Genomic DNA, 24,456 nt, shown 5'->3' with positions numbered 1-24,456 from the left:
CCGGGTGGTGTAGCAGGAGTGGGAACTGCTCAACAAAACCCTGAAAGAGGCATGGGGAACTGCTCATGCCCCCATGAGTAGTTGCCACTTCTGTCACAACCTCCATCTAGAATGTTCTTTGTCCTGACATAGGGCCTGGCCTGTAGTGGCTGTTCAAGAAAGTCTTGATGCATATAGGAACGGCTGGGCCTCCTTCCCTTGGGGGCTGGGTGCTTCTTCCAGAGATCCAAGCTCCAACAGCACCTCTACAACCAGGGGCTGCTCCCCGTCCCATTACAGGGTCTGTCATGGTGCCCAATGCCCAATGGATGCTTAGAAAGCCAGAGCTGGGGGCGCCTGGGTGGCTCAGTTGGTTGAGTATCTGACTTCAGCTCAGGTCATGATCTCACAGTTCATGGGTTCAAGCCCCACATCAGGCTCTGCCCTAACAGCGTGGAGACTGCTTCAGATCTTTTGTCTCCCTCTCTCTGCCCCCCCCAACCCCCTCAAAAATTAACATTAAAAAAAAAAAGCTGGAGCTTTTACTATTATCATCATCATCACCATTACTATTACCATTTTTCCCCAACAAGTATATACAATTCTCTGGTAAGTCACAGTAATAATAAACATGAGAACAGCCTAAATTGTGGAGGACTTTCTCTGTGTGTTGCCCTTTGTAATCTACAGCATATAAAGCAGGCACAATTATCCCCATTTTACAAATGAGAACAACCGAGGCTCAGGTGACTGAGTAATCTGCCCAGTAAAAGAGCCAGTACCTACGCTCTCTGCTACTCCAGGGTACAGCTCCCCTGGGCCCGCTGGGTGTAATCTCTCCTCTAAATTTTCTCCTTCAGATCTTCACAGCAGGATGGTCAATGGCTCCAATCAATACATGCATCAGTTATCAGCTTATTCTGTTTTCTTAAGAAAAGTAGACTGCTGGGTTCGATTATGCCTCAATTGATGTCTGGTATGAGCCAGGTTTGCATCCTGGCTTCCTGCCTGCTTTCCCAGATCTTCCCCCAGCCACAAGCCCATTAGGGCTCCACCCCATGGGATCCACTGGTCAAGGTCCCAGACCCATCTCAACGGCCTTGGCCCAGTTGGCTCTCATAGCCTTGGTCTCGTCATCACCAGGTATGGGGAAGGAGGCAATGGTAATATCAACTCTGCTCACAGAATATGGCTCTTGTGACACCAGAATGACACAACAGCGGGGAAAGGCTTGGTAAGTTGGCAGTGGTTCAACAGGCCAAGGGAGGCCATCACTGCCACTGCCCCACACGGCAGCATTCACTGCACTCTGTGTGCCACCTTGTGCTTGTTTCCCTCTGTTCCTATCCACTTTTCAGTTCAATGGGTTCCTAAGGGAAAGGGCCCAAGTCAGCTCCATTTTCACCCAGCCCGTGGTAGGCAGTCAAGTGTCTGAGTGAAATGATGCACCAGTTCAAATGAAGCCCTGCAGGCTTAGGAAACAAAAGACTCTCAGGGTCTTATCCTTTTCCCAGCTTTCATCTGTTCCCCCCAGCCTCTAGAAATTCACTCCCTTAGGACAGCCCATTCCTCATCAAAGTTTCCCCTTGTATTGAGCTAAATTCTGTCTCTAGGTCACTTTCTACCTACCTTCCATCCCATCCAATGAGACTACCCCCTTTCACAAGACAACCCCTTATGGACTTGAACATCCTTGGGCACCCTCCTTCTGTGGCCAAGCACTCCTTATTTTCTATATTCGTACAGTGTTTTCAGGCCAATCACCTCCCTGCCTTCTACGCATTTGTCTTTATTGATGTGGTCTGCTCTGAACTGAGAATGGTCAGCTTCTTCAACACAGAGACAGTGGACAGAGGTCTGAATTCCTCTGCCCTCTGCCTAAACAGACGCTGGTCAACTGTGTTTGTACGTATTATCTGCCAATGTGTTTTTATACTTTATCTAGAGTACACTGCTCACAATTTTAGTAAATGAGATAATGGCATGGACTGGGTTCTCATCCTGAGCACTGCAGCAAGATGCTGTATCATGAATCCTTTAAAAACAAATCACCAGATTATAATGGTTGGGTCTGGCAGACATTATTAGTTGTGTACCCAACTATCTTTTCATTCCCTCTCTTTCATGCTAACAGAACCTGGGTTTTGTTTATAGAAACATCCTACCCCTAGCACTATAGTCCTACCAATCCTGGTTCCTACTTTCCCAGTTTCTGTGGTAGCAAGTGCTGGTCATATGACCTGGTTCCAGCCAATGGGCTGTAAGGGGAAGTCCATGTTGGGGGCTTCCGGGAATGGTTTTGCCTTTCTGGTACCAGAGACAGATAGGTTTGGTGCAACTCTGTTGCCTTTCTCCTGCCCTGACCTGGAAGGTGAAGGTTAGAGCTGTGGCAGCCAAGTGAGGACATCAAAGAACACCAAAAAAAGACAGAAAGAGCCTGGGAAACGCCAGCAACTGCCGATCTCCAGAATCCCTGGTAGGTAGGGAAATCAATCTCCTTTATCTATGCTTAAGCTACTAGCAGTCAAGTTCTCCGTAACTTGCAGCAGAAAGCAATTTTAACTAATAAAACGGACAATTACTTTTTAAATTAGGATGCTTAAGTCTTACAAACACCAAATGGGGAAAAAAAAAAAAGAGAGAGAAGGCAACTTGAACTTGAAGTAAGAGTTGGCTTATTGTTTGTGTTCTCAGAGTTTTAGCAAACTATCTGAAAAAGTAGGCTCAGGGAGTATATTAAAATACTAATTAACTTATAATCGCTGTCTGGGATTATTAGATTCCATCACCTTATTGATACTTTCTGAATTTAAAGCATTCATAACACTTACACGTGAGCTATTCCAGACGTCTAAATACCATAATGAATACACACCCTTTGCTGAACCACCGTTCAACACTGTTAATCCCTTAACACGTGCAGGCCAAAATTTAAGCATTCACAAATTTGCTAAGAATACAAAAAGATCAATAATCCCTGGAATCCTGTGCAGGATGTTCCTGTGTAGACTGAGTCCTGTAGTTGACCTCAGGACTAGACAGGGAGCCAACACGACAACACCCCTAAATCTTGTAGACAAGAATGTAAGGAGAAGGTCACATCTACCGAGCAGCTGTTACTTGGCGCTGCCCTCTGCTCTGAGCATTTCACGTAGGGACTGCAACAACCCTAGAGGGAGATTCTATTAGCCCGTTTTACAGATGGAGAAATTGAGGCGAAGCGAGGGTGTGTAACTTGCCGAGACCACACAGGTAGGAATGCAGTCTGACTTTGACCTCTGAGAACAGCTACAATTCTCACCTTCTCGTTCAGGCAATTCCTGCCAGATCTTTTCAGGCTGGCACTGTTAAAGCCTCCCCACTGTTGCTAGTCCTGGGGTCCATCACCACTTCTGACTGGTTCCCATGATCGCACTCACCCCTCTGTAAATAGTGCCTTCATTAAATCCTCTTTGGTGGCCTGTGAGGGGACACCGGCTCCTGCCCAGCCCTGACCAAGACAATGGGGAGGTGAGATGTGCTCAGTCACGCTTGCAAGGAACAGGGGGAAAGGGAGTGGGAACGGGAGGAGGAGCCAAGTCCATGCTGAGATGCTTCATCACAAGGCCTGAAAGCAAAGACCCAGAACCTTCCTGGCTGCAGCTTGCCGGGCATGCCTGGTGACTCTGTTTGGAGGGTAGCAACTGTGTGGGGGTGCACAGAGGTCTGTGCCTCTAAAAGCAGAAGAAAGAAGCCCTCGCCTCAGGGTCAGACCTGGATGGAATCCCTGATTCTACCCCCCCCCCCCCCCCCCAGTACCTGAATGACCTGGAACAAGTTTCTTCACCCTTCTGGGCCTCAGTTTCTACACCTGTACTAAAATAACAGTGTGGCACCTCATAGGATTGTCGTTCAGGATTGAATGAGTTAATACACGTACAGCACCGAAGGTGGTGCCTGGGCGGCTCGTCGGTTAAGTGACTGACTTTAGCTCAAGTCATGACCTCCCTGTTCATGAGTTTGAGCCCCGCCTCAGACTTGCTGCTGTCAGCACAGAGACCCCTTCACGCCCTCTGTTCCCCTCTCTGTCTGCCCCTCCCCTGCTCATGCACTCTCTCCCACTCTCTCAAAAGTAAATAAACATTAAAAAAAAAATGTTTAACTAAAAAACTAAAAAAAAAAATAATAATAAAGCACTTAAAATATTGTAAATGGCACCTAGTAAGTGACCATTAAGTGTCAGTTAATATTGCTATTATTAAAAATACTTCGCCCTTGAAACTGTTCCCTATCGTGACTGTATCAATATCAACATCCTGGCTGTGATACCGCACCAGTTTTCCAAGCTGCTACCACTGGGAGAAACGGTATTACTTCTGACAACTACATGTGAATCTACAATTATCTCAAAAATAAAAAGATTAATTAAAAAAAATTTTTAGCTGCTTGCGGAGATACGAAATGGTGCCGCTGTTGTAGAGAACAGCTGGGCAGTTCCTCCAAAAGTTAAACTGAATTATCAGCCGTGTCTTATGATCCAGCAACTTCATTCCTAGGTATATCCCCAAAAGAACTGAAATCAGGAAACTCTAACAGGTTATTTGTATTTCAGTGCTCATGGCAGTAATACTCCCAACAGCCAAAAGGTGGAAGCAACCCAACGATCTATCGACAGACGAATGGATAAGCAAAATGCGGGGTCAAACATATAAAGGAATATTACTCAGTCGTAATAAAAAGGAATGAACTCTCGACACCTGCTACAGGATGGAGGAAACCTGAATACATTACACTAAGTGAAGGAAGCCAGACACAAAAGGAGAGATGTTGTAGGATTCCACTTATAAGAAATATCTAGAATAGACAGAGAGCCGACTGGAGGTTACCGGGGCCTGGGTGGGGGGGGGGGGGGGGCGATGGTGGAGAGATTGGGGGTTACCGTTTAATGAGTACAGGGTTTTCTGATTGGGATGATGAAGAAGTCTGGGAAATGGAATCGCTGTGAATGTGCTTAGTGCCACTGAATTGTGTACTTAAAAATGGTCTTCAAAACGGCAATGCACTTTAATAAGCAGTGAACTGTATCTCAACTAAGTTATTAAAATTTTTTAAAATACTTCTCCCTTCTCAGGTGAGTAGAATTAAGTAACGTAAAATGCGTGAAAGTAACAAAGTGCTTGGTACACAGTAGGAGCTTCATAATTTCTTTCCTTTCTTCTGCCTATGGAAGGTGGTAGGGTCTGGCAGGAACTGACTGCCTTCTTGGAAAGAGAGAGAAACACACTCCCTTAGTTATAACATGAATCAGGTTCGTTAAACAAAACCCTTAAGGAACTTAAGGAACTCTTAAGGTTCAGAGAGGTTGAATAATGTGCCCAGGGGCACACAGCTCCACGCGTTCTCTCTTGAATATGCCCACAGGGTGGAGCGCTGCCTCTGTCCAACCCGGGACACAGGTTCTGCCTTGGCTGCAGCTGTACGGCTCCCAGCCCCCACCAGGCTCGTCACCAGGCTGGGATCCCTCCACCCGCCGTGTCCCATTACTTCCCAACTCAGGGCACAGGAAATATTAAAGAAGCCGCAGGGCCACTCTGGGGCCTAAAGTCCTTGCAAGGAGGGATGGCAGGCCCCCAGACCTCCTGATCCCATGCCCATCTGCTGACCTCTCCCACCCACCGCAGGTGCATCAGCGTCCAGAGGCAGCGGCTGCCACGTCCTGGATCAGATGTCCACTTGCTGACTTGGTAAGATCAGCCTTCTGGCTTTTTTCTTAATGGAAGTAAAATAATTCCTGCTTCCCTCCACCTCCCTCCTTTCTTCTCATTTTCCCTCCCTAAGCTGGACAAGATCCCAGTCTTTCGGAAGTAAAAATACCCACGTGTGCAGGGGGCACAGCAGCCGGGGACAGTTCAAGTTTCCTTCTTTTCTAGCCAGGCACTAAAAATAACCAGCTGAAGCTCTGAAAAGCGTGGCCCTCTGCACCTGGCCCAGAGCCTGGCCCAGGCAATGCCCCCGTCACATTTCTCCTCCCACAAGAAAGGCTCACACCAGGCTGAAGAGAGAAAGGCCCCCGAGCCCGTGTCCTCTGGCCTCCTCTGCAGAGCTGCTATCCATGTCTAAGGGCAGGATCTCTCCTGACACGGCCAAGTTTTTCATGGTCAGGACCCTTCCCCTCGCCTTACCCAGAAATCCCACCCGCCCAGCCCACCCCACCTCAATTCAGTGTCCCTGGTTTATGAATGCTGTAAACAGGTGCACATTTGTGCAATGCTTCACAGTTGACAAAGCTATTTCCAAATCTCATTAACTCTGCATAACAATATTGAGGGGGGAGAATTATTATGTGGCATATTATTATGATTATTATTCCCACGTGAAAACTGAGGCTCAGAAAGGACAGGTAACTTGCTCAGGGTCACACAGCCAGGAAATTTTGGAGGGAGGATCTGAATCTTGACCTCCAAATCCTATCTCCTTTGCTTTGACCTTGAGGCCACCAGTCTGTGGGATCACTGGGATGCCCTGGAAAGCCCTGGAACAATACAGATTTTGACTAATTACTCCTTTGAGGTTCTGAGTCAGTAGGTCTGGCATGATGTCCAGGAATGGGTAATTTTTCAATGTTCCTCCAGTGGTTCTGATGACTTTCCAGGTCTGGGAGCACTACACTAAACCTGTTTTAGTCAATACTTGATCTGACCAATATTCTTCCTTAGGGACTTAAGGGTTGACTCTGCCTACAAGTTCTACAAAATGACAGCTGACTCATCTCTAACAGGGAAAACCACCCAGAAGGTGATGTGGGTATCCAGAAGCTGCAGGTCATGGGGACATGCTGACGGGTACCCCAGCAGAGTAGACGAGTACCCTAAGCACCCGTCTACACCCCTTGCACATGGGGGGCTTCCTTTAGCTACCTGTCCTGCGGGGAGTTCTGGGTGATGGGTGAGCTCACCTTGCTGCCTAGGACGGGATGGCTATTTGGGGCTGCCTCTTACCCTGGTGCCAGATCACAATGGTGACAGCCTCACGCCTGACTCACTAAAAGTCAAGAGAGTCTCGTGAGTGGGTAAACCCACGTGCTACCTAATATTCTGGGATTTGTGCCAACGGTCCCTGGTGGGTACCATGGCACTGAGGAGCCCCGGCCTCCTGTCTATTAAAGTATTCATCTCCTGCTGCTCTCTCCCCTGGACCCTTCTCACTCGGGCCATCATGGGCCCAAGGACATTTCAGCAAGCCTGGGTTGGTCCTGCATTCCGAGCCACCAAAAAGTCTCCAACACCGTACATGTGACAGGGCCAGGCTATTTAGACCCAGTCTCTCTCTCTTTCCTTTCCCTTTCTTTTTCCCTTTGAGGAAAAGCTACAGGCTCTGCTACTGGCCAAACCATCAATTTTGAGTTGGGATGGGCTTCTTACAAGGAATTCGCACATAACCAAGGAGACTAAATACCACCCAGCTCTGTTATTTACTAGCTGCGTGGCCTCGGACAAATTAAACTCAGTTGCACCGTATCAGGCATGGCAAATAGCTGTTGGCTGTGCCGCTGCCTTCCGTTTCCTAGTCTGTGGCAGACATTGCTAATAGGTCACAGCCCTCTTGCCTACTGATCCCAACTGTGCCTAAGCCTTTGGATGACGTATCTAGGTGGCCACTCCCCCCGCCACAGCTGTCAGTCTAATGGTAAAGGCAATTTACCATCCGGGAGACTGAATTGTTTCTCAGGTTCTTTCTACCTCTAAAACTCTGATTCTGTAATAACAGGTCTTAATCTGACTCCGGGAACCTCTGAGGTGGGCTTCAGGGGTCCTGCGAAGCTCCTAAAATTGTCTGCAAAATTTTATGTGCAAGTACTTGCGTATGTTTTATGGTAGAATTCCCACCGGATTTTCAGAAGAATTCATGAGCCCCTAAGTCAATAACCATTGGGTTAGAGGCTGTCACAGTAAACATCATGCAAACGAATGACTAAGTAAGATAATTTCAGATCGGGAGAAGTTCGGTGAGGAAGTAAACAAAGGCGTATGATAGAAACGAAGTGGGAAGAGAGGCCTTTCTGAGATGACATTTCAGTTAGATCTGCAAATATGAGGGGACAGCGTTCCAGGCAGGAGGAACAGTTCAGAGCTCCTAGGGTAAGCAAGAGCCCATCATGCTTGAGGATCGAAAGTTAGCCAGTGAGGCTGGAGTAGAGTGGGCAGGAGTGAGGGGGCAGGAAAGGAAGGGGACCAGATGACACTGAAAAGGTAGGGAGGGGCTAGACCACGCAGGAAGGATCTTGAAGATCAGACTACAGTGCTTAGACTTTATTCTAAGTACAATGGAAAGTCTTTGAATGACGTGAAGCAAAGTGACAGAATCATATTAGTGCTTTAAAAAGATCACTCCAGGGGCGCCTGGGTGGCGCAGTCGGTTAAGCGTCCGACTTCAGCCAGGTCACGATCTCGCGGCCCGTGAGTTCGAGCCCCGCGTCAGGCTCTGGGCTGATGGCTCAGAGCCTGGAGCCTGTTTCCGATTCTGTGTCTCCCTCTCTCTCTGCCCCTCCCCCGTTCATGCTCTGTCTCTGTCTGTCCCAAAAATAAATAAAAAACGTTGAAAAAAAAAAAAAAAAAAAAGATCACTCTGGCTGCTATGGGGATTGGATTCAATACGAAGTGGAATCGGAAGTCCAGTTAGGAAAGTGTTGCGATGGTCCAGGAAGAAGATGGCACTTCCCTGGATCAGGGTCATGGCCATGGAGATGAAGAAAAGGGGGAGGATCTCAAATACAGTTTGGACACTGACTCCAAAGGAGTCCAGGATGACTTCTAGGTTTTGCTTGAGCAAGGAGTAAATAGGGGTGCCGTTCCTGAGATGGGGAAGACTAGGGTTTTGGGGGAGGGGTGGGGCACAGCTAGATGTACCCTCTGGGTGTGTAGAGTCTGAGATGCCTCATAAGCACGCAAGTGGGCAGGCCAGCAGGGCAGTTAGGCACTAGCATCGGAATGCACGGCAGGAGGTGGAACTGGAGGTCTAAGACCGAGAGTCATCTGTATCAAGTCTTGGACCTAGAAGGGATCGCCTGCAGGGTGCAGGTGAAGAAGACCTTGGTTCCAAGTCCCAAATAACACCAACATGTAAAGAGCAGGAAAGAGAAGCATTTGCAAAGAAGACTAGATAAACAGCACAGTGAGAGAGGTAAGGAGAAAACCAGGCAAACAGGAGGGCAGAGAAGCCAAGAGAAAAGGGCACAAAGGCTGGCCACGTGTTTGGAATATCACCGAGAGGCTGAGTCAGGGAAGACGGGAGTACCAGGTTCGGCAACCCAGGGGGTATGGGAGCAGGCTCAGGGCTGTGGTCAGGGGTGCGGTGTGACCAGGGCAGACTGAGGGTAAAAAGCTCATCGTACTCAAAAATTGATTCCAGGGGCGCCTGGGTGGCTCAGTCAGTTAAGAGTCCGACTTCTGCCCAGATCTTGATCTCATGGTACGTGGGTTCGAGCCCCACATCAGGCTCTGTGCTGAGAGCTCAGAGCTTGGAGTCTGCTTTGGGTTCTGGGTCTCTCTCTCTCTCTCTTTCTATCTCTCAAAAATGAGTAAATATTAAAAAGAAAATTAAAAAAAAATTGGTTCCAGCAGGGTCTAAGATCTAACAGGTAAGGCAGATGAGGAAAGCATCTTTAAGAAAGCAGGCCAGGAAAATAACTTTTTGAATAACGTAAAAGTGCAAACCACAAAGGAAAAAACAGATAAATTCAATTTATTAAAATTACTAACTTCTGGGGGCACCTGGGTGGCTCAGTCGGTTAAGCGGCCGACTTCGGCTCAGGTCACTATCTCGAGGTCCGTGAGTTTGAGCCCCGCGTCGGGCTCTGTGCTGACAGCTCAGAGCCTGGAGCCTGTTTCAGATTCTGTGTCTCCCTCTCTCTGACCCTCCCCCGTTCATGCTCTGTCCCTCTCTGTCTCAAAAATAAATAAACGTTAAAAAAAAAATTTTTTTTTTAAATTACTAACTTCTGATCATCAAAAGACTCCATCAAGAGAAGGAAGCCACAAATGGGGAGCTTTCTACAACACCAACAACTGAAAAGTGACTAATAAAATGACCAGAACATATACAGGTTTCTACAACCAATAAGAAAAAAATAAAGTAGAAAAACAGGGAAAAGACTCAGACAAGCATCTCACAGGAAAGGAATCCCAAGTGGCTAGACCACATACAGAATATGCTTATCTGACAGCGAAGAGAATACATACCAAAGCGATAAGAAAACACTAGTTTACACATACTAAATAAGTGTTGGCGAGGATGGGGCAGCTGGGTGGCTCAGCTGGTTGAGCATCCTGCTCTTGATTTTGGCTCAGGTCATGATCTCCACGGTTCGTGAGATTGAGCCTCGCCTCAGGCTCTGTGTTGAAAGCACAGAACCTGCTTGGGATTCTCTCTCTCCTCTCTCTGCCCCTCACCCTGCTCTCTCTCTCTCTCTCAAAAATATTTAAAAAAAAAAAAAAGTGTTGGTGAGGATATGGGACAACCAGAACATCCGAACACCAGTAGTGAGTCAGTACAACGAAATAAAAAACAACCTCCTATCATCTCATAAAGCTGAAGACACACATACCTGTGGCCCTTCTGCCCCCGGCCTGAAACCCCTTATGCATGTGCACTGGGACTCAAGGCCGCACTGTTCCCTGAGCACTAGAAAGGAAAAACAGACTCTCCCAAACTCATCCAGTGATACTCTAGTTCAGGAGTTTGCAAACTAAGGGCTGTGGGCTAAACCCAGTCCTTTGTCTGTTCATCAGAACACAGCCCTGTTCCTACATTTCTATATTGTCTGTGGCTGCTTTCCTACAGTGGTGTGAGTTACATAGCTGCAACAGAGACGTTTGGCTCCCAGAGCCTAAAATATTTATTTTCTGGTGGACTCCTGCTATAAAGAAATGGAAATGAATGGATTACAGCACCGTGCAACAAGAGCATTCACCTCAGAAAAATAATTTTTTTAAGTAGGTTCCATGCCCAACATGGAGCCCAACACGGGGCCTGAACTCACGACCCTGAGATCAAGACCTGAGCTAAGAGTCGGACGCCCCTCATTTCAGCAATAAATATACACAGTATAATTTCATTTAAAACAACAACCCCCCCCCAAGATATTCACAGAGATATAAACACATGATAAAACTATTAGGGGCACCTGGGTGGCTCAGTTGGTTAAGCGTCCAGCTCTTGACTTCAGCTCAGGTCATGCTCTGCCCCACGTCTGGCTCAGCGCTGACATCGCAGAGCCTGCTTGGGATTCGCTCTTTCTCTCCTTCTCTCTATGCCCCTCCCCCCACCCCACTTGCTCTCTCAAAATAAATAAATAAACTTTAAAAAAAACAACAGTACTACATAAAAAAAAAAAAAAAGCTATTTGAAAAAAGCAAAGGCAAAATAATGCGAAACCAGAGTAAGTTACCTCTGAGGGTAAAGTTACCTCTGAGGGCACAAACAGAACCTGAAAAGGATAGTTTTTTTTTTTTCCTTACATTGGATGGAAAGTACCAGTATTCTTTATACTTTACGTATATTTTTGGCATGTAACAGTGTCTGCCCACTTAAATGCATTTTTTTCATTTTTCCATACCAGTAGAGTTTTAGCTGGACAAATGGCATCCCAGCTAAAGACTACAATTCCCAGACTTCCTTGTACAGGTGTCGCCATATGACCAGATTCCACCAATGGGCTGTGAATGGGAGGAACAGGTTCCATTTCTGGGTCCCATCTTTCCAATGATCTGGCTAGGCTACACTTCCTCCTGGCTGCCTGAAAAGATGCTGATAACTGGGTCCACCTTCTATAAGAATGGCCAAGCTGCCAACCAGTCCCAGATCACCTTTGACCTCTGGACTGTTACATGAGAGATGAGAGAGGAGTACACTTCCATCCTGCTTAAGCTTCTGGTTTTTGTTTGTTTTGAGAGGGGAAGAGAATCTTTTTTTTTTTTTTTATAGAAGCTTAGCCTTAGCCTAACTAATATACACTAAATATTTTTGTGAATCTACTTGATGTTTGCTTTAAAAAAAAAAAAATTTATTTTTAAGATAGAGAGAGACAGAGTGCGAGCAGGGGAGGGGCAGAGAGAGAGGATGACACAGAATCGGAAGCAGGTTCCAGGCTCTGAGCCGTCAGCACAGAGCCTGACATGGGGCTCGTGAACTGTGACATCATGACCTGAGCCCAAGTCAGATGCCTAACCGGCTGAGCCATCCAGGTGCCCCGACATTTACTTTTTAAGGAAAAAAAAAATTTTTTTAAGCAGGTGGGGTAAAGAAGCAGATGTAATAAGTGGGGAAATTTTGCTGAAAAGGGGAGCACGGAAAAGTAGCAGTGAAGGGTCAATATATAGTTGTGGATTTTTTAAAATTTAATTTTATTTTTATAAAGGGAGAACAAAGTATGTTTGGTGTGTGCGATGAAAATGATCCAGTAGTGAGGAAGCGACTGATGATGCTAGAAGCAGACATGATACTCCAGGACTGAAGTCCCTGATAAAGAAGGAGAAAGAGTCAGAGCACAGGTCAGGAGACTGGCTTTTTATTTAAAAAAAATTTTTTTTTAATGTTTATTTATTTTTGAGACAGAGAGAGACAGAGCATGAATGGGGGACGGTCAGAGAGAGAGGGAGACACAGAATCGGAAGCAGGCTCCAGGCTCTGAGCCGTCAGCCCAGAGCCCGACGCGGGGCTCGAACTCACGGACCGCGAGATCGTGACTGAGCTGCAGTCGGACGCTTAACCGACTGAGCCACCCAGGCGCCCCAGCAGTAAAAAGATTTTTTTTTTTTTTAATTTTTTTTTTCAACTTTTTTTTAAATTTATTTTTGGGACAGAGAGAGACAGAGCATGAACGGGGGAGGGGCAGAGAGAGAGGGAGACACAGAATCGGAAACAGGCTCCAGGCTCCGAGCTGTCAGCCCAGAGCCCGACGCGGGGCTCGAACTCACGGACCGCGAGATCGTGACCTGAGCTGAAGTCGGACGCTTAACCGACTGTGCCACCCAGGCGCCCCAGGAGACTGGCTTTTGACAGGAGCCGAGATCGCTCTCACAGGGGTGAAGACAGAAAACAACAGGTAGATTTGTGGATCCAGCAGCAGGTGGATAAGAAACTCCCCCACTTGCTTGTTTCTACTTTTTCGAGAAAATGGAAAGCAAGGTCATCAGCCAAGGATTGGGAAGAGATTCAAAACTCCCTTCTGGATCACAGAAGAAAATCAATTATATCACATGATGCAGAATATCTATCTCCAATCCTACTTTGTGGTACCACTCCAGGGCCTTCCCTGAAGAGTAGAGAAGCATGATGAAAATGGCTATGATTATGATTCCCATTTTCCAGAGGAGAAAAGCAGGCTTACAGAGGTTTAAGTAAGGCACCCAAGGAGCTGATTAGCAGTGACACTGGGGACTCACCGGGTCTGTATGGCCACTGAACCAATTATTTAATGCTCTGGCACACCCAAAGTCCTGAATGAACAGTAGTAAGATGTGGCCCAGACAAGATCATCCTCTATGACTTCACTCAGTCAACATTTCCCCGGCCAGAGGTCATCGGGTCATCGTGCCTGAGTGGCCCAGACGCTTCAGGCCACATGGGAAGATCTCGTGAACTGTCAGACGTGTGCGTGCGTATGCATCTGTGTGCACGCGTGTGAGACGGAAAGCGGTCCGAGGGAGATACGGAATACATATCGGCATTCTTGGGCTCTAGTTCAGAACTATTCTCCGAAGTGCTGGAGAGTTGGTTTGTCTCAGAGCACTAATGCATTTTGGAAAAAAGAAAGAATTTTTAAAGGCAAGCCATCTCTCATCCTCTTTCTTCATTCACAGGGCCAGAAAAGTGGTATTTCTGGCAGGGGCTAGAGGCAGAATACTCTATAAATACAAAGCCATTAAATCCCATGCAGCGGGAACCTGATCGGAGCCTCCTTTTAATTTCCTGACATGAGCTGGCCACTAACCCAATTACCCAGAATCCCCGGAGGAGCCCTCCGCCCTCCCAACAAGCACAAAGAGAGTGAGAGCATATTGCATGGATGTCGTCCCAGCTTTCACTGAAATCAAATATCTTTTAGAAAACACTTGGGGAAAAGGCAGGCAAGGGCTGAGGGGAGGAGGAAGTGGAGCGGGACAGGGAGTTCTGCTGGCCCGAGGCAGGTGAAGTGAGGTGAGGAGAAGGTGAAGTTCGCAGGACAGGCCTTCCAGGGAGAGCTGCTGAAAGCCCAGAGCTGTGCTGAAGCGTGCGGGCTTCCTGTGAAAGGCAGCAAATGGTTTTCCAGGTTCTTCGGCTCAGAGGCTGGCAGGCCACACCCCAGCAGGCGGGGAAGCCCAACTATCGGGGGAGAGCCGCTCCACTGCTGTCCCGAGGGGACCTCTCATCCTGACTTTAGACCCCAGACAGGGGGCCAGCTCCAGACGGAGGTCACCCCTGAGATGCCCACCAGCGAATCCAGGAGGAAGATCAGGGCGGCCAGTATGTCTAACCTCACACGAGACCGCCTTTGAACCAACTACTCTAATAACACGCCCAGAAAGGTGACGGCTTAAAGCAATCACGGTGGATTTCACCAAGGAGTCATTCCACGTGGTCCCCCCGCCCCACTTGACCTGCAGGTGTCAACACCCCTGCTCCCCAGGTGAAGAAATGGAGGCCCAGGAGTGTGAGCCAGAGAGAGAACCCACACGGCAGGATTCCCTCAGAGCCAGGAGCAAGGGCGCAGGCCCCAACCCTCAACCCAGTGTGGATTTTGTGTCCGATTTCTTATGAAGAGAAAAGTCACTTTTTTTCTCTGAAAAAGCAGACTTTCACACCCTGGATTTGCTTAAAGTGAGACAGACCTGGGTACTGCCTACGTGGAACAGTCGATGATGATGATTCCAGAGCCGACGGCGGCCCCAAGGCAGGGGGGAGGCTGAGTCGCAAGAAGTCCCACCACCAGAGTTTCCCCTCTCTCCCCCACCGCCACAGGTGCTGGCCCCCAAATTACGAAGCAGTGTCTAAGGTGTTTTACTTGCGAAAAGAAAAACTGTAAAAGACAGGGGCGCCTAGGTGGCTCAGTGGGTTAAGCATCTGACTTTGGCTCAGGTCACGATATCACGGTCTGTGGGTTCAAGCCCCGTGGCCGGTTCTGTGCTGACAGCCTGTTTTGGATTCCGTCTCCCTTTCTCTCTGGCCCTCCAGCCCCCCCACCACACACACGCTCTCTAGAGCTGCTGGACAGAAGATAGGAAACAGCCTTCAGATGTGCAGGTGAGGTAGGGAGGAGGGGGAGTGGACATTCGCATCCCTTTTCCAGCCTCCTGCCGCCCCCACACCTCTGCACAAGACCCGAGACCCGGGACCCCGGACCCTGGTTCCTCCAAGCGAGGCCCACCCCAGATCCTTCAGGAGGAGCGGCTCCCAGGGAGGCTGCAGCCTGCCTCTCAGAGTCGGGCCAGAGTCTGGGGAAAGCAGAGGGAGGGCAGGGAGCCTGTGCTCGCCCCAGGGGCCTAGGCTCCTGCTCACGAGGTGGTGGGGGGACAACCAAACAAAAGCAGGAGCCGGGGCAGCTGCCAAGAGCCCCCACCTGGCAGGGGCCCAGGCTCCTCAATGAGGCACGCTCCTCCTCAGGGGGCTGGTCCCCGTGGAGCTTCTGATGGCAGGATCCCGCCAAGGCTCTGCACTGCAGGGGGCAGAAACTAAATGGAGGCACTCGGCTTTGTCCGCTCCAGGAGCCTTTGTGTCATCCTGTCCCCTCTGGATTTAGAACTGCCAGCACTGGGGCGGCGTGGCGGAGGGGACGGCTCTGCGGACAGCCCCTCCTCCTCCAGGCAGAGCTCTGGGAAGGGCCTCTCCAGGCTGGGCCCAAGGGGTGTCAGATGCCCCTTGCTGCCACCCTAGAGAGAGACCATGCAGGGGTTTCAAGTGGTGGTCCCTCCCTTTTTCCTCATCTCTCCTTCTCCTTCCCAAGCTCTTCAGCTCACAATCCCGGGGTGGGGGTGGGGTGGCCTGGGGTTGGGGCAGACACAGGCTCTGGGCCCAGCTCCCCACACATCGGCAGAGACTGAGGGTGGGAAAGACCTTGAGCCCCAAGCCCTACAGGACTCAATTCTGTCATCGTTAAAATTCAGGAGCATACTAATAGCACGGCAGCTCCCCTCTGCTCCAAGTTCCCCAGATGCTGTGAAGTAAGCAATGAGAGTCCACAAACTACAACTAGAAAAGGCCACTGCACAGCTGGCCCCCGGCCTGACCCAGTGCCCTCACGCCCAGCTTCCAGAACAAGGTGGTAGCCCCCATCCCCAGGATTTATGAGCTAGCTTCTCTAAGACTTAGAAACCCTTAGGCTGGCTTCCAGCAGCCCTCGGAGGAGGAAGTCTAGAGGCCAGCACTGAAGCATACTGCTGAGGACCTCTGTGCCTCAGTTTCCTCATCTGTGAACCCCAGGATGCTCTGGAGGAGCAGAAAGAGCCTGGTGTAGCAATCAGGGGACCCTGGTCAGTCACTAACTCGGGTCACACCCTACACGAGGGTATGACTCAAATCGTGTAGAATCAAAATGAACTCACCATCTTTCAGGAGGTCTAACACAGCCCACTTTCAGTCTAGAAAGAAGACTGTTCTTACTTGACCACCCCTCCCCCCCCAACGAAGCAGTTGGCATGTTTCTAAATAACTGAGCGGCTTTGCCATCTCAAAGGTGTTAAATGAAGAGGCCAACGAGAAATGTGGTTTAAAGGCAACATGCTATGTAGACACCAGGGTAGCTGAGGAACTGCTTCAGGAGCATGTTTAGAGGTGGGCACGCTGGGCCAGCTGGGGTGGTGCACGTGACGGAGACCAGAGGTCTCTTATTTCCCCAACACGGCAAGGTCCAAGTTGTTCTACTGACAAAGCATCAATTAAATTAGCGCCTTCTTCCCCAGGGATGCAGGGAGAGGAGGATGAGAGGAGCGCTGGGCTTCCAGAAGCCCCCTCTCAGGGAGGGACTACATTCGAGACCAGCCCATTCCTTTTCACTCCCGGCCCCTCCCCCATCACACAATCTTCAACACGCACCTCTTTTCCTGCCTCCTCCCCCTTCTGGAAAGGTTCCAGGGCCCAGAACCATAAAAGCGGATGTGTAAGAACTTCCACCAGCTCCCTCGAAAGTTACAGAAGGGGAGAAACACACACACACACACACACACACACACACACGTCCCCCAAGATGGACCTGGGCAAGGGTGATCAATCTGAGCAGACCAAGAAGGAAGGGGATGAAGGGGAGCCCAGAGAAGTGTTGCCCAAATAATGAGAAGCCTACCCCTCCCAGGGTGGACCAGGGGCCTCGCCCCAAAAGGAGGGCCTTCCCCAGAGGGCCAAGCCAGCTTTCTAGGGCCCAAGTGGGGTCAGGATTTTCCAGAGGATCCTTAATGCGGAACTTCTGATGCCTGCCCCGTGTCCCCCTCAGCAGTGGGGCTGTGAGGCGGCCGTAAACCCGCGTGCAGGGTGCGTGTGAGAGAGGAAAGGGGGGCGCCCCAGGGAGCAGGGGCCCCACCTGGGATGCGTGCAGAGACTTTCCGGTCTGTGCCGCCCGGGGGGCAGGGACACAGGGGTCCGGGACGCCCAGTGAGAAGGGACCCCGGGCCTCGGTCGGAGCACGGCATGGACGTGCGGGCCTCTTACCTTCCTTCAGCATCCCCACTTTGAGGCATTTCATGAAGCGGCAGGCCTGGCAGGACTTGCGCCTCCGTTTCGTGATCTCACACTCATTGGTGGCCGGGCAGCTGTACTCGATGTTTCCTGTAACCAGACACAGACAGGCGCCCCCGATTACAAGGTGAGGGCTCACAAGAGCTTGCTGAGTATTCTCAGCCTCATTTAGTACTGGGGAGGAGACATGACTTGCCTGGGGCACCTTAGATCTCCATCTCTCTACCCACCTCTCTCTGAATTCCAGCCGCCATCACCTTATCACCTTCCTCCCATTTCTTGCAGGGCGGGGAGGAGGGTCTAAAAGTCCCCCTCGGTGCAGCAGGGTGGGAGAGGGCAGGAAGGGGAAGGGATAAGGATTCTGTGAGCCCCTCCCCTCTTATCCAGCCCTAACCATTTCTTAGGTCACTCTGGCTTGTGTGGCTTCTTGGCAAATAATTTCAGTATTTCCAGAAGCACAGTAAACAGGAGAAAAACACAAATATGAATTCATTCATCCAAGTCTATCTTGGCTTAGGAGGCTCTGTAGAGTTTGGTCCCTGCCACCCTCCCACCCCCACCCCTCTCTCTCCAGCCTCAATATCCCTCCCCTCCCCCCCCACTGTCCCACATAATCATCAGTTCCTGGAACTCAGTGATAACACAGGCTTCCCGGCCTTTGTTCCAGCTGCTTAGAACAACCCCAGTAAGCTCCCTCCACCACCTCACCTGGCCCGTCTACACCTCCAGGTCCCATGGATACAGGTGCTACTCCTCACCGTCACCTGACTCCTAGACCAGCTCCTCTGGAGTCCAGGCGCTCGGCACACACAGGAGGCGCTCAGTACACGCTGAGAGCCAACACTAACAGGTGCTTCCCATGAAGCAGCTATTGGTGTGCTTTTCACATACTGCACCTTTAATTTTCCCAACAACTCTGGGAGGTAAACATCTTTTCCTCCACCTTATAGATGAGAGCAGAGTCCAGGATGAGTCAGAGCAAGGACTTGAACCCAGATGGTCTGGCTCCAGTCTTGCTCGGAACCACTGTGCAGTGAGCTCACAGGGCCCGTGGCGGCCCTGCGTTCACCTGGCAAGGTAACTCACGCAGCCTTGGGACGCCACTTACATGCTGCTAGCCGTTCACCTTCACTGGTCTCGGCTGCACAGCCAACCTGTCATCCCTTGAAGGAGGACCGATCCCAGGTTTGGAGGGGCTGTCGCTCCAGCGGGGGGTCAAGGAATGCCTGCGATTTGGCACTGGTGCTCTCCCAGGACAAGAGGGTTGAGCATTAACAACAAGGATAGAATGATGTTCCTGACCCTGCGCGTGCGCGTGCAAGAGAGAGAGTTCTGGTTTTATTTATTTATTTTTGTTCCTTTCAATTTGTTTTATGGCCCTAGCGGCTGGCCGCCAGAAAGCCAGGCTGCTGGCCTTGCCTTGTAATTTCTGTAAGTGCCTCCTCGATAAAGTGATGAGATTATTTCATCAGAATTTCTGTGGTCTCTGGAGGGCAGTCTAGGAGAGCTCAGGAGCAGGGAGGGGCATCTGTGGAACACACACACACACACACACACACACACACACAAACACACACTCACCACCAGCTGAAGCCTGGCAGGTTTGGAGGTGGGCCCTCATAGGACAAGGACCTAGCCAATGGCTAGCATCAACTCAGACTTCTAACACAGGAGTGTGCCCAGGACAGACACAGGCAGACACTACTTCAGGTCACCTAACTTCTCTGGGCCCACTTCCTCATCTGTAAAATGGGCATATAGCACATGCCCGTCTTACAAAGTTGTGTGATACAGGGACAGAAAGCACGCACAGGGCTCAGCAGAGTCAATGTGTGGGCAAGCAAGGACTCAAGGCTGCGGTGCTTATTTTTACACACAGGCAGTGCTGCCAGGGTAAATTCAGCAGAAGACTCCGGGTAAGTCTTTGACGTGAGGCCAGCCACCCATTCTGACATTTAAGAACACTAAGACTGGCGACCTCCGAGTTGGTGCGTCCGCACCTGTGGTAGGGAAGGGAGGAAGGAATGCTCAGAGCCTGACCTGGACTTCTGCGTGACCTCTGGCCTCGAGGCAGAGGGGAAATCCCCACCATCAGCTCCTTTGATCCTGTGCCCCAGGAAGGAAACCCCAAGGGCGTCACCATCAGCTGTCTCTGAACAGCTGCAGGGAGTGGGCAGTCCTCTCCCGGGGCTCAGGGGCTCAGGGCTGGGGCCGCAGAGCTTAGACAGGGGGCTCCTGGGGGACGCATGTCTCAGAGGCGGCTGGCTAACATCGGAGCCCGAATGGCCGCCATTTTAGGTCACTGCCGTGGAAGGGCTGGGCCAGTAGTCACTTGGCTCCACTTCCCTATCTATCTCACTTCTGGGGGACACAGACTATCTCCTTCTGTGGGGCCCACTGTCCTCAACTGTCCACCCTTCCCTCTTCCTTACCTCCTAGCTCCATGATCTCATTCGTGCCACTGGCCTGGGCTATCACGTACTTGGTAAGGATGAGCAGCAAGAGGCAGGGCCTGTGCTCACACCCTTTCATCCATGTGCCTGCTGGGTATTTTCACCTGCAAGTCCCTACGGTTCCTCACACCTCCTCAGCTGAACCCATCCTTACCCAGCCGACTCCTCTCATTGTGCTCCTTGTCTCAGCAAAACGTCACTAAACCGCCCCTACCCCCATCCCCACCTAGATCAGAAACTGAGGCGCATCCTGGATTCTTCCCTCTCCTTTATTCCTTTAAGGTCCTTCTCATCCTACTTCATTCACATTTTGTCCCTCCTTCCCCTATGGCCACCGCTCATCAGTCCCCACACTCACCTCCAGGCACTAGCCTCCTCTGTCTCTAGTTCCCTTTCCAGTCTGACCCCCACACTGCCCCTGGAGGGACGTTAATAATCTTTCTGTGCAAAACTCCATCATGGCACACTCCCTGTCTGCACACACATCCCAAAGCCCACTAAATGGCAGCATGGGGCGGGAACTGCCACAGGAGAACGGACAAAGTAAAACCCAGAACAGCCAAAGATGACAAGCCATCGCTTCTCCGCCTTTGGGCTAAGATCAAGTGTAGTATCTAGATGACAAGCCATTTGTACTGCAGAGCCTCAGAAAGCCTCAGGCACCGAAGGCTCGAGATATGGCAGAAGATGTGGTGGGGTTTGGGGCCACAAACTGGGGAATTTGCTGGGAGGACTTGGCTACCATTCCACGTGGCCATCTAGGAGTCCTCCACAACCCACCCAAGAGAAGCCAGCTTCATCTCTGGAGGCTGTGAGCAAGTTAAGTTCTGGGCTCAAGGACCCACTCTACTTCAGGCAGAAGGGAAGCTGAAAGTAAAACTAGGATGCCTGAACAGTGGGACCACCCAGCCCACCGCAAGCCCACTCCCTGAATCCTAGCAGTCTGCACACTCCACACCCCGCCCCAAGATAGGAATTTGTAGGGTTCTTCTCTGGGAGAATGCACAGCATCAGAAAGAAGTCCAGCAGATGAAGATCAACCGAGGGACTGCTCCTTCTACCCTCTTTATCCTTATTTGCATTTAAGACAGGCAGCCGAGGATTACCAATACGTTTTTAAACCTCACAAAGCAATAATCAACATACTATCAACTTGAGAAGAAAAAAAACAACACACTGCATTCATGAGAGGAGAACAGCATGCAATAAAAAGTTTAAAATGTATAAAATGGAGCTCCTAGAAATTAAAAATATGAAAGTCACAAAAGATTCAGAAGAGCTGAGGAGCTGCTACTCCAGAACAGAACAAAAAAATCCAAGAAATGGGACGAGACACTAGAAAAGATGTAAGAATTAGACAACGGATCCTAGAAGCTCCGCATCAACCATCACAAGTTTTTAAAAGAGAAAAGGGTGGGACAGGAGGTCGTCATGAAGGCAGAAACTGAAGAAGGGAGGGAGGGGGTGGAGGGTGGAAATTTCTAAGACCTGAAGAATATGAGTTTACAGACAAAAAGTCCTGCTGAAAGCCCAGCAGAATAAGTGAATAAAGATCTGGATAAAATTACAGAGGTGGAAAACAAATTAGTAGCTGCCAGGGATCAGGGAGAGGAGAGCGCGGGCGGTGGTTATGGTATAAAAGGGTAAAGCCAAAGCTCTTCTGTATCTTGACTGTGGGATGGTCACAGGAGTCCATGAAGTGATACAGCTGCATAAACTACACACACACACACCCAGAGTGTGTACAACCGGTAAAATCTGAATAAGGTGGGCAGATTCCATCAATGGCAATTGCTGATTGTGACACTGTACTGTAGTTACGCAAGATGTTACCTTCGGGGCAAACTGGGTGAAAGGTATTCGGGATCTCTCTGCATCATTTCTTAAAACTGGGTGTGACTCTTCAATGATCTCAAAACAAAAACATGAAAAAATAAATAATAAAAAGACCTACAACACACAACAGAGGCTTGCGTCGTAAAATTTCAACCAGAGAAGGCAAAGAAAGAAAAGATTCTAAAATTTTTCCGGGAGAGTAACAAAAAACAAGTCAAATACGGAGGATCGAGAATAAGACCCGCCACCATATCTGAAACCATAAGGGGAAAAAGTCCGAAACACACACACACACACACACACACACACACACACACACACACACACCTGTGCGCATCGCCACTTTTTTTCGCTTTGGCACTCATCATGTGACTTCATTTATTTATCTGCTTTGTTCACTGAAGTTTCCCCAGCACCCAGAACCGTGTGCAGAAGTATGAGGTCTCTATATACAGTCTCTAAATGATGACTCCAACTTTTTGACGACAGCACCAGAAACTAAGAAAAGGAGCAACGGTGTCATGGCGGGGGGCGGGGGTGGTGGGGTGGAATCACTTAAAGCCAGAATTTTATACCAAGCCAAGGTAGAAATCTCGGGGGTGAGGTGAAGGAATGAGTAAGGATATTTCCCTGCTTCCAAGGCATCAACAATTTTACCTCCCCTGTGCCTTTCCAGCACGTGCTCCCCCCAAAATGGAGGAAGCAAAAAGAGGAAGAGGCAGAATCCAGAAAACAGGGGATCCAACCCAGGAGAAGAGTCAAGGACAAGTGGAGAAAGGACTAGCAGGAAGCAAAGACATTTAACCAAAAATTGTGAGGTAACCGTATTCTGACAATGGGAAGACTGGAAATGTGTGTGGTTGGATGGGTTGTATAATTGGAACAAATTCTTCATTGTCCATAACAGGAAGTCAAGAAATAATGCCCAAATTGCCAACTCAGTAAACATAGCTGTAAAATCACATTAGCAACTAAGAAGATGAACGCTAGAAGTTTTTCTTAAAGGGCTAACTTTGGATCATGAAGGGAGGAAAGAGAATATATGTGAAGGGCCAAGGACTGTCACTTTTCATTAGGAGACTTACTTACATTTCTATCATACTTTTTTAAACCGCGTGCACACATTGCTTGGATAAAAAGCTAAAAGTTACCTTAAGAATTAAGTTTAAGAAATTGTCCAACAGCTCCTTATCACATAAAGAATGAAATCTAACCTCCAGGGCAAAGCCTACCAGGCTCATTATGATCTGGCCAACTCTGACCTGTCCGTCCTCATTTTCCTCAACCTGGGCCCTAAGGTGGTAGGTTCCACTAATACCTTTGGGGCCTCCGATCCCTCTCCTACCTCCCTCCACCTGAAACCCTTCCTGGTAAATTCTCCCACAACCTTGAACCTCAGCTCATGATACCGTCTTCCCTTCTGCCCTGGGTAGGTTCACAAGCTCCTTCCTGTTTGCCCCCATAGGTCACACCCACCACCTTCCACTTGAAGCAGCCAGCTGGGTGTTGCAGAATCAGGATTTCGTGTGTTGTCCTCCTTCTGAGCTACATGCTTCCTGGGGATAGAGGTTACTGGGTCTCTCTCACTTTTGTATCTCAAGTACAAAGCAAATAAATCGATGGGGTGCCCAGGTGGCTCAGGTGGTTGAGCATCCAACTCTTGATTTCGGCTCAGGTTGTGATCTTCTGGTTTGTGGGTTCAAGCCCTGCGTCAGGCTCCTTGCTGATGCAAAGCCTGCTTGGGATCCTCTCTCTCCTTCTCCCTCTCTCTCTCTGCCCCTCCAGTGCACGAGTGTGCTCTCTCTCTCTCTCCCAAAAGGAATAAAGAAACTTAAAAAAAAAAAAAAAAGCAAATAAATTGAAAGCAAAACCTCCACTTAGAGAATCCTAGAACTCAGCAGTGATCCGTCAGTTGTCAAATCCAACAGCCTGTTCCAGGCCCCCTATCCTGGTCCTTCCCAATGCAGAGAACACCTAGCTCTTAAGATTTCCTCTCCCTTCCCTCTGCAGGGACTCTCACAAGGTCTCGGATCAGTTCTCTATTCACCACATTGACGCCAAGGTGCTTCCGGTGGTAAGAGTGCATCATTATTCTATGTAGCATCAAGAAAGGAAGCAATTCTGCCAATCAAACTACAACTGTGCTTCCTTGCCACTAGCATTTCCGTGTGTGTTCGCATTAAAAGATCTCTTTGAGATTTACTTAGAGATATGATCATACAGCATCCTTGTGCATACACGGAAGAGAAAATAGAAGAAAAACAAATCAAAGGTGTCGCTAAAACTTCTCCAAGTGCAATTCTCCTGAAAGATTCTTGATCAAAGTCATTGTTTTTGTGTTTTCCCACAGAATCGTCCTCTCTGCCAATAAGGGAGCCAACCATGCTGTGCTTCTGAAGAATGTCCATTATCATCTCGGGGGTTACCTCCCAGGTCACTGGCCCCTTTCTGCAGGTTCTGACGTGCATGTGAGGGCAGGGTCAACCACATGGAGTAACCAGCACAT

At 49.4% G+C, this 24,456-nt stretch overlaps 1 protein-coding gene across 2 annotated transcripts in view; it reads right to left on the bottom strand.

Moving 5' to 3' along the window:
* Window positions 1–24,456, bottom strand: part of ESRRB (estrogen related receptor beta) — a 172,524-nt gene that overhangs the window by 22,352 nt on the left and 125,716 nt on the right. For both annotated transcript variants that reach the window (XM_058739774.1, XM_058739773.1), the window contains exon 3: window positions 17,635–17,751. In XM_058739774.1, coding sequence (XP_058595757.1) covers window positions 17,635–17,751 — 117 coding nt within the window. The remainder of the gene's footprint in view (window positions 1–17,634; window positions 17,752–24,456) is intronic.

The sequence above is a fragment of the Neofelis nebulosa genome, chromosome 7 (assembly GCF_028018385.1).
Source record: "Neofelis nebulosa isolate mNeoNeb1 chromosome 7, mNeoNeb1.pri, whole genome shotgun sequence".
NCBI classification, from domain to species: Eukaryota; Metazoa; Chordata; class Mammalia; order Carnivora; family Felidae; genus Neofelis; species Neofelis nebulosa.
Note: the sequence above shows the minus strand (reverse complement) of the source record. Positions and strands in the feature narration are given on the sequence as shown.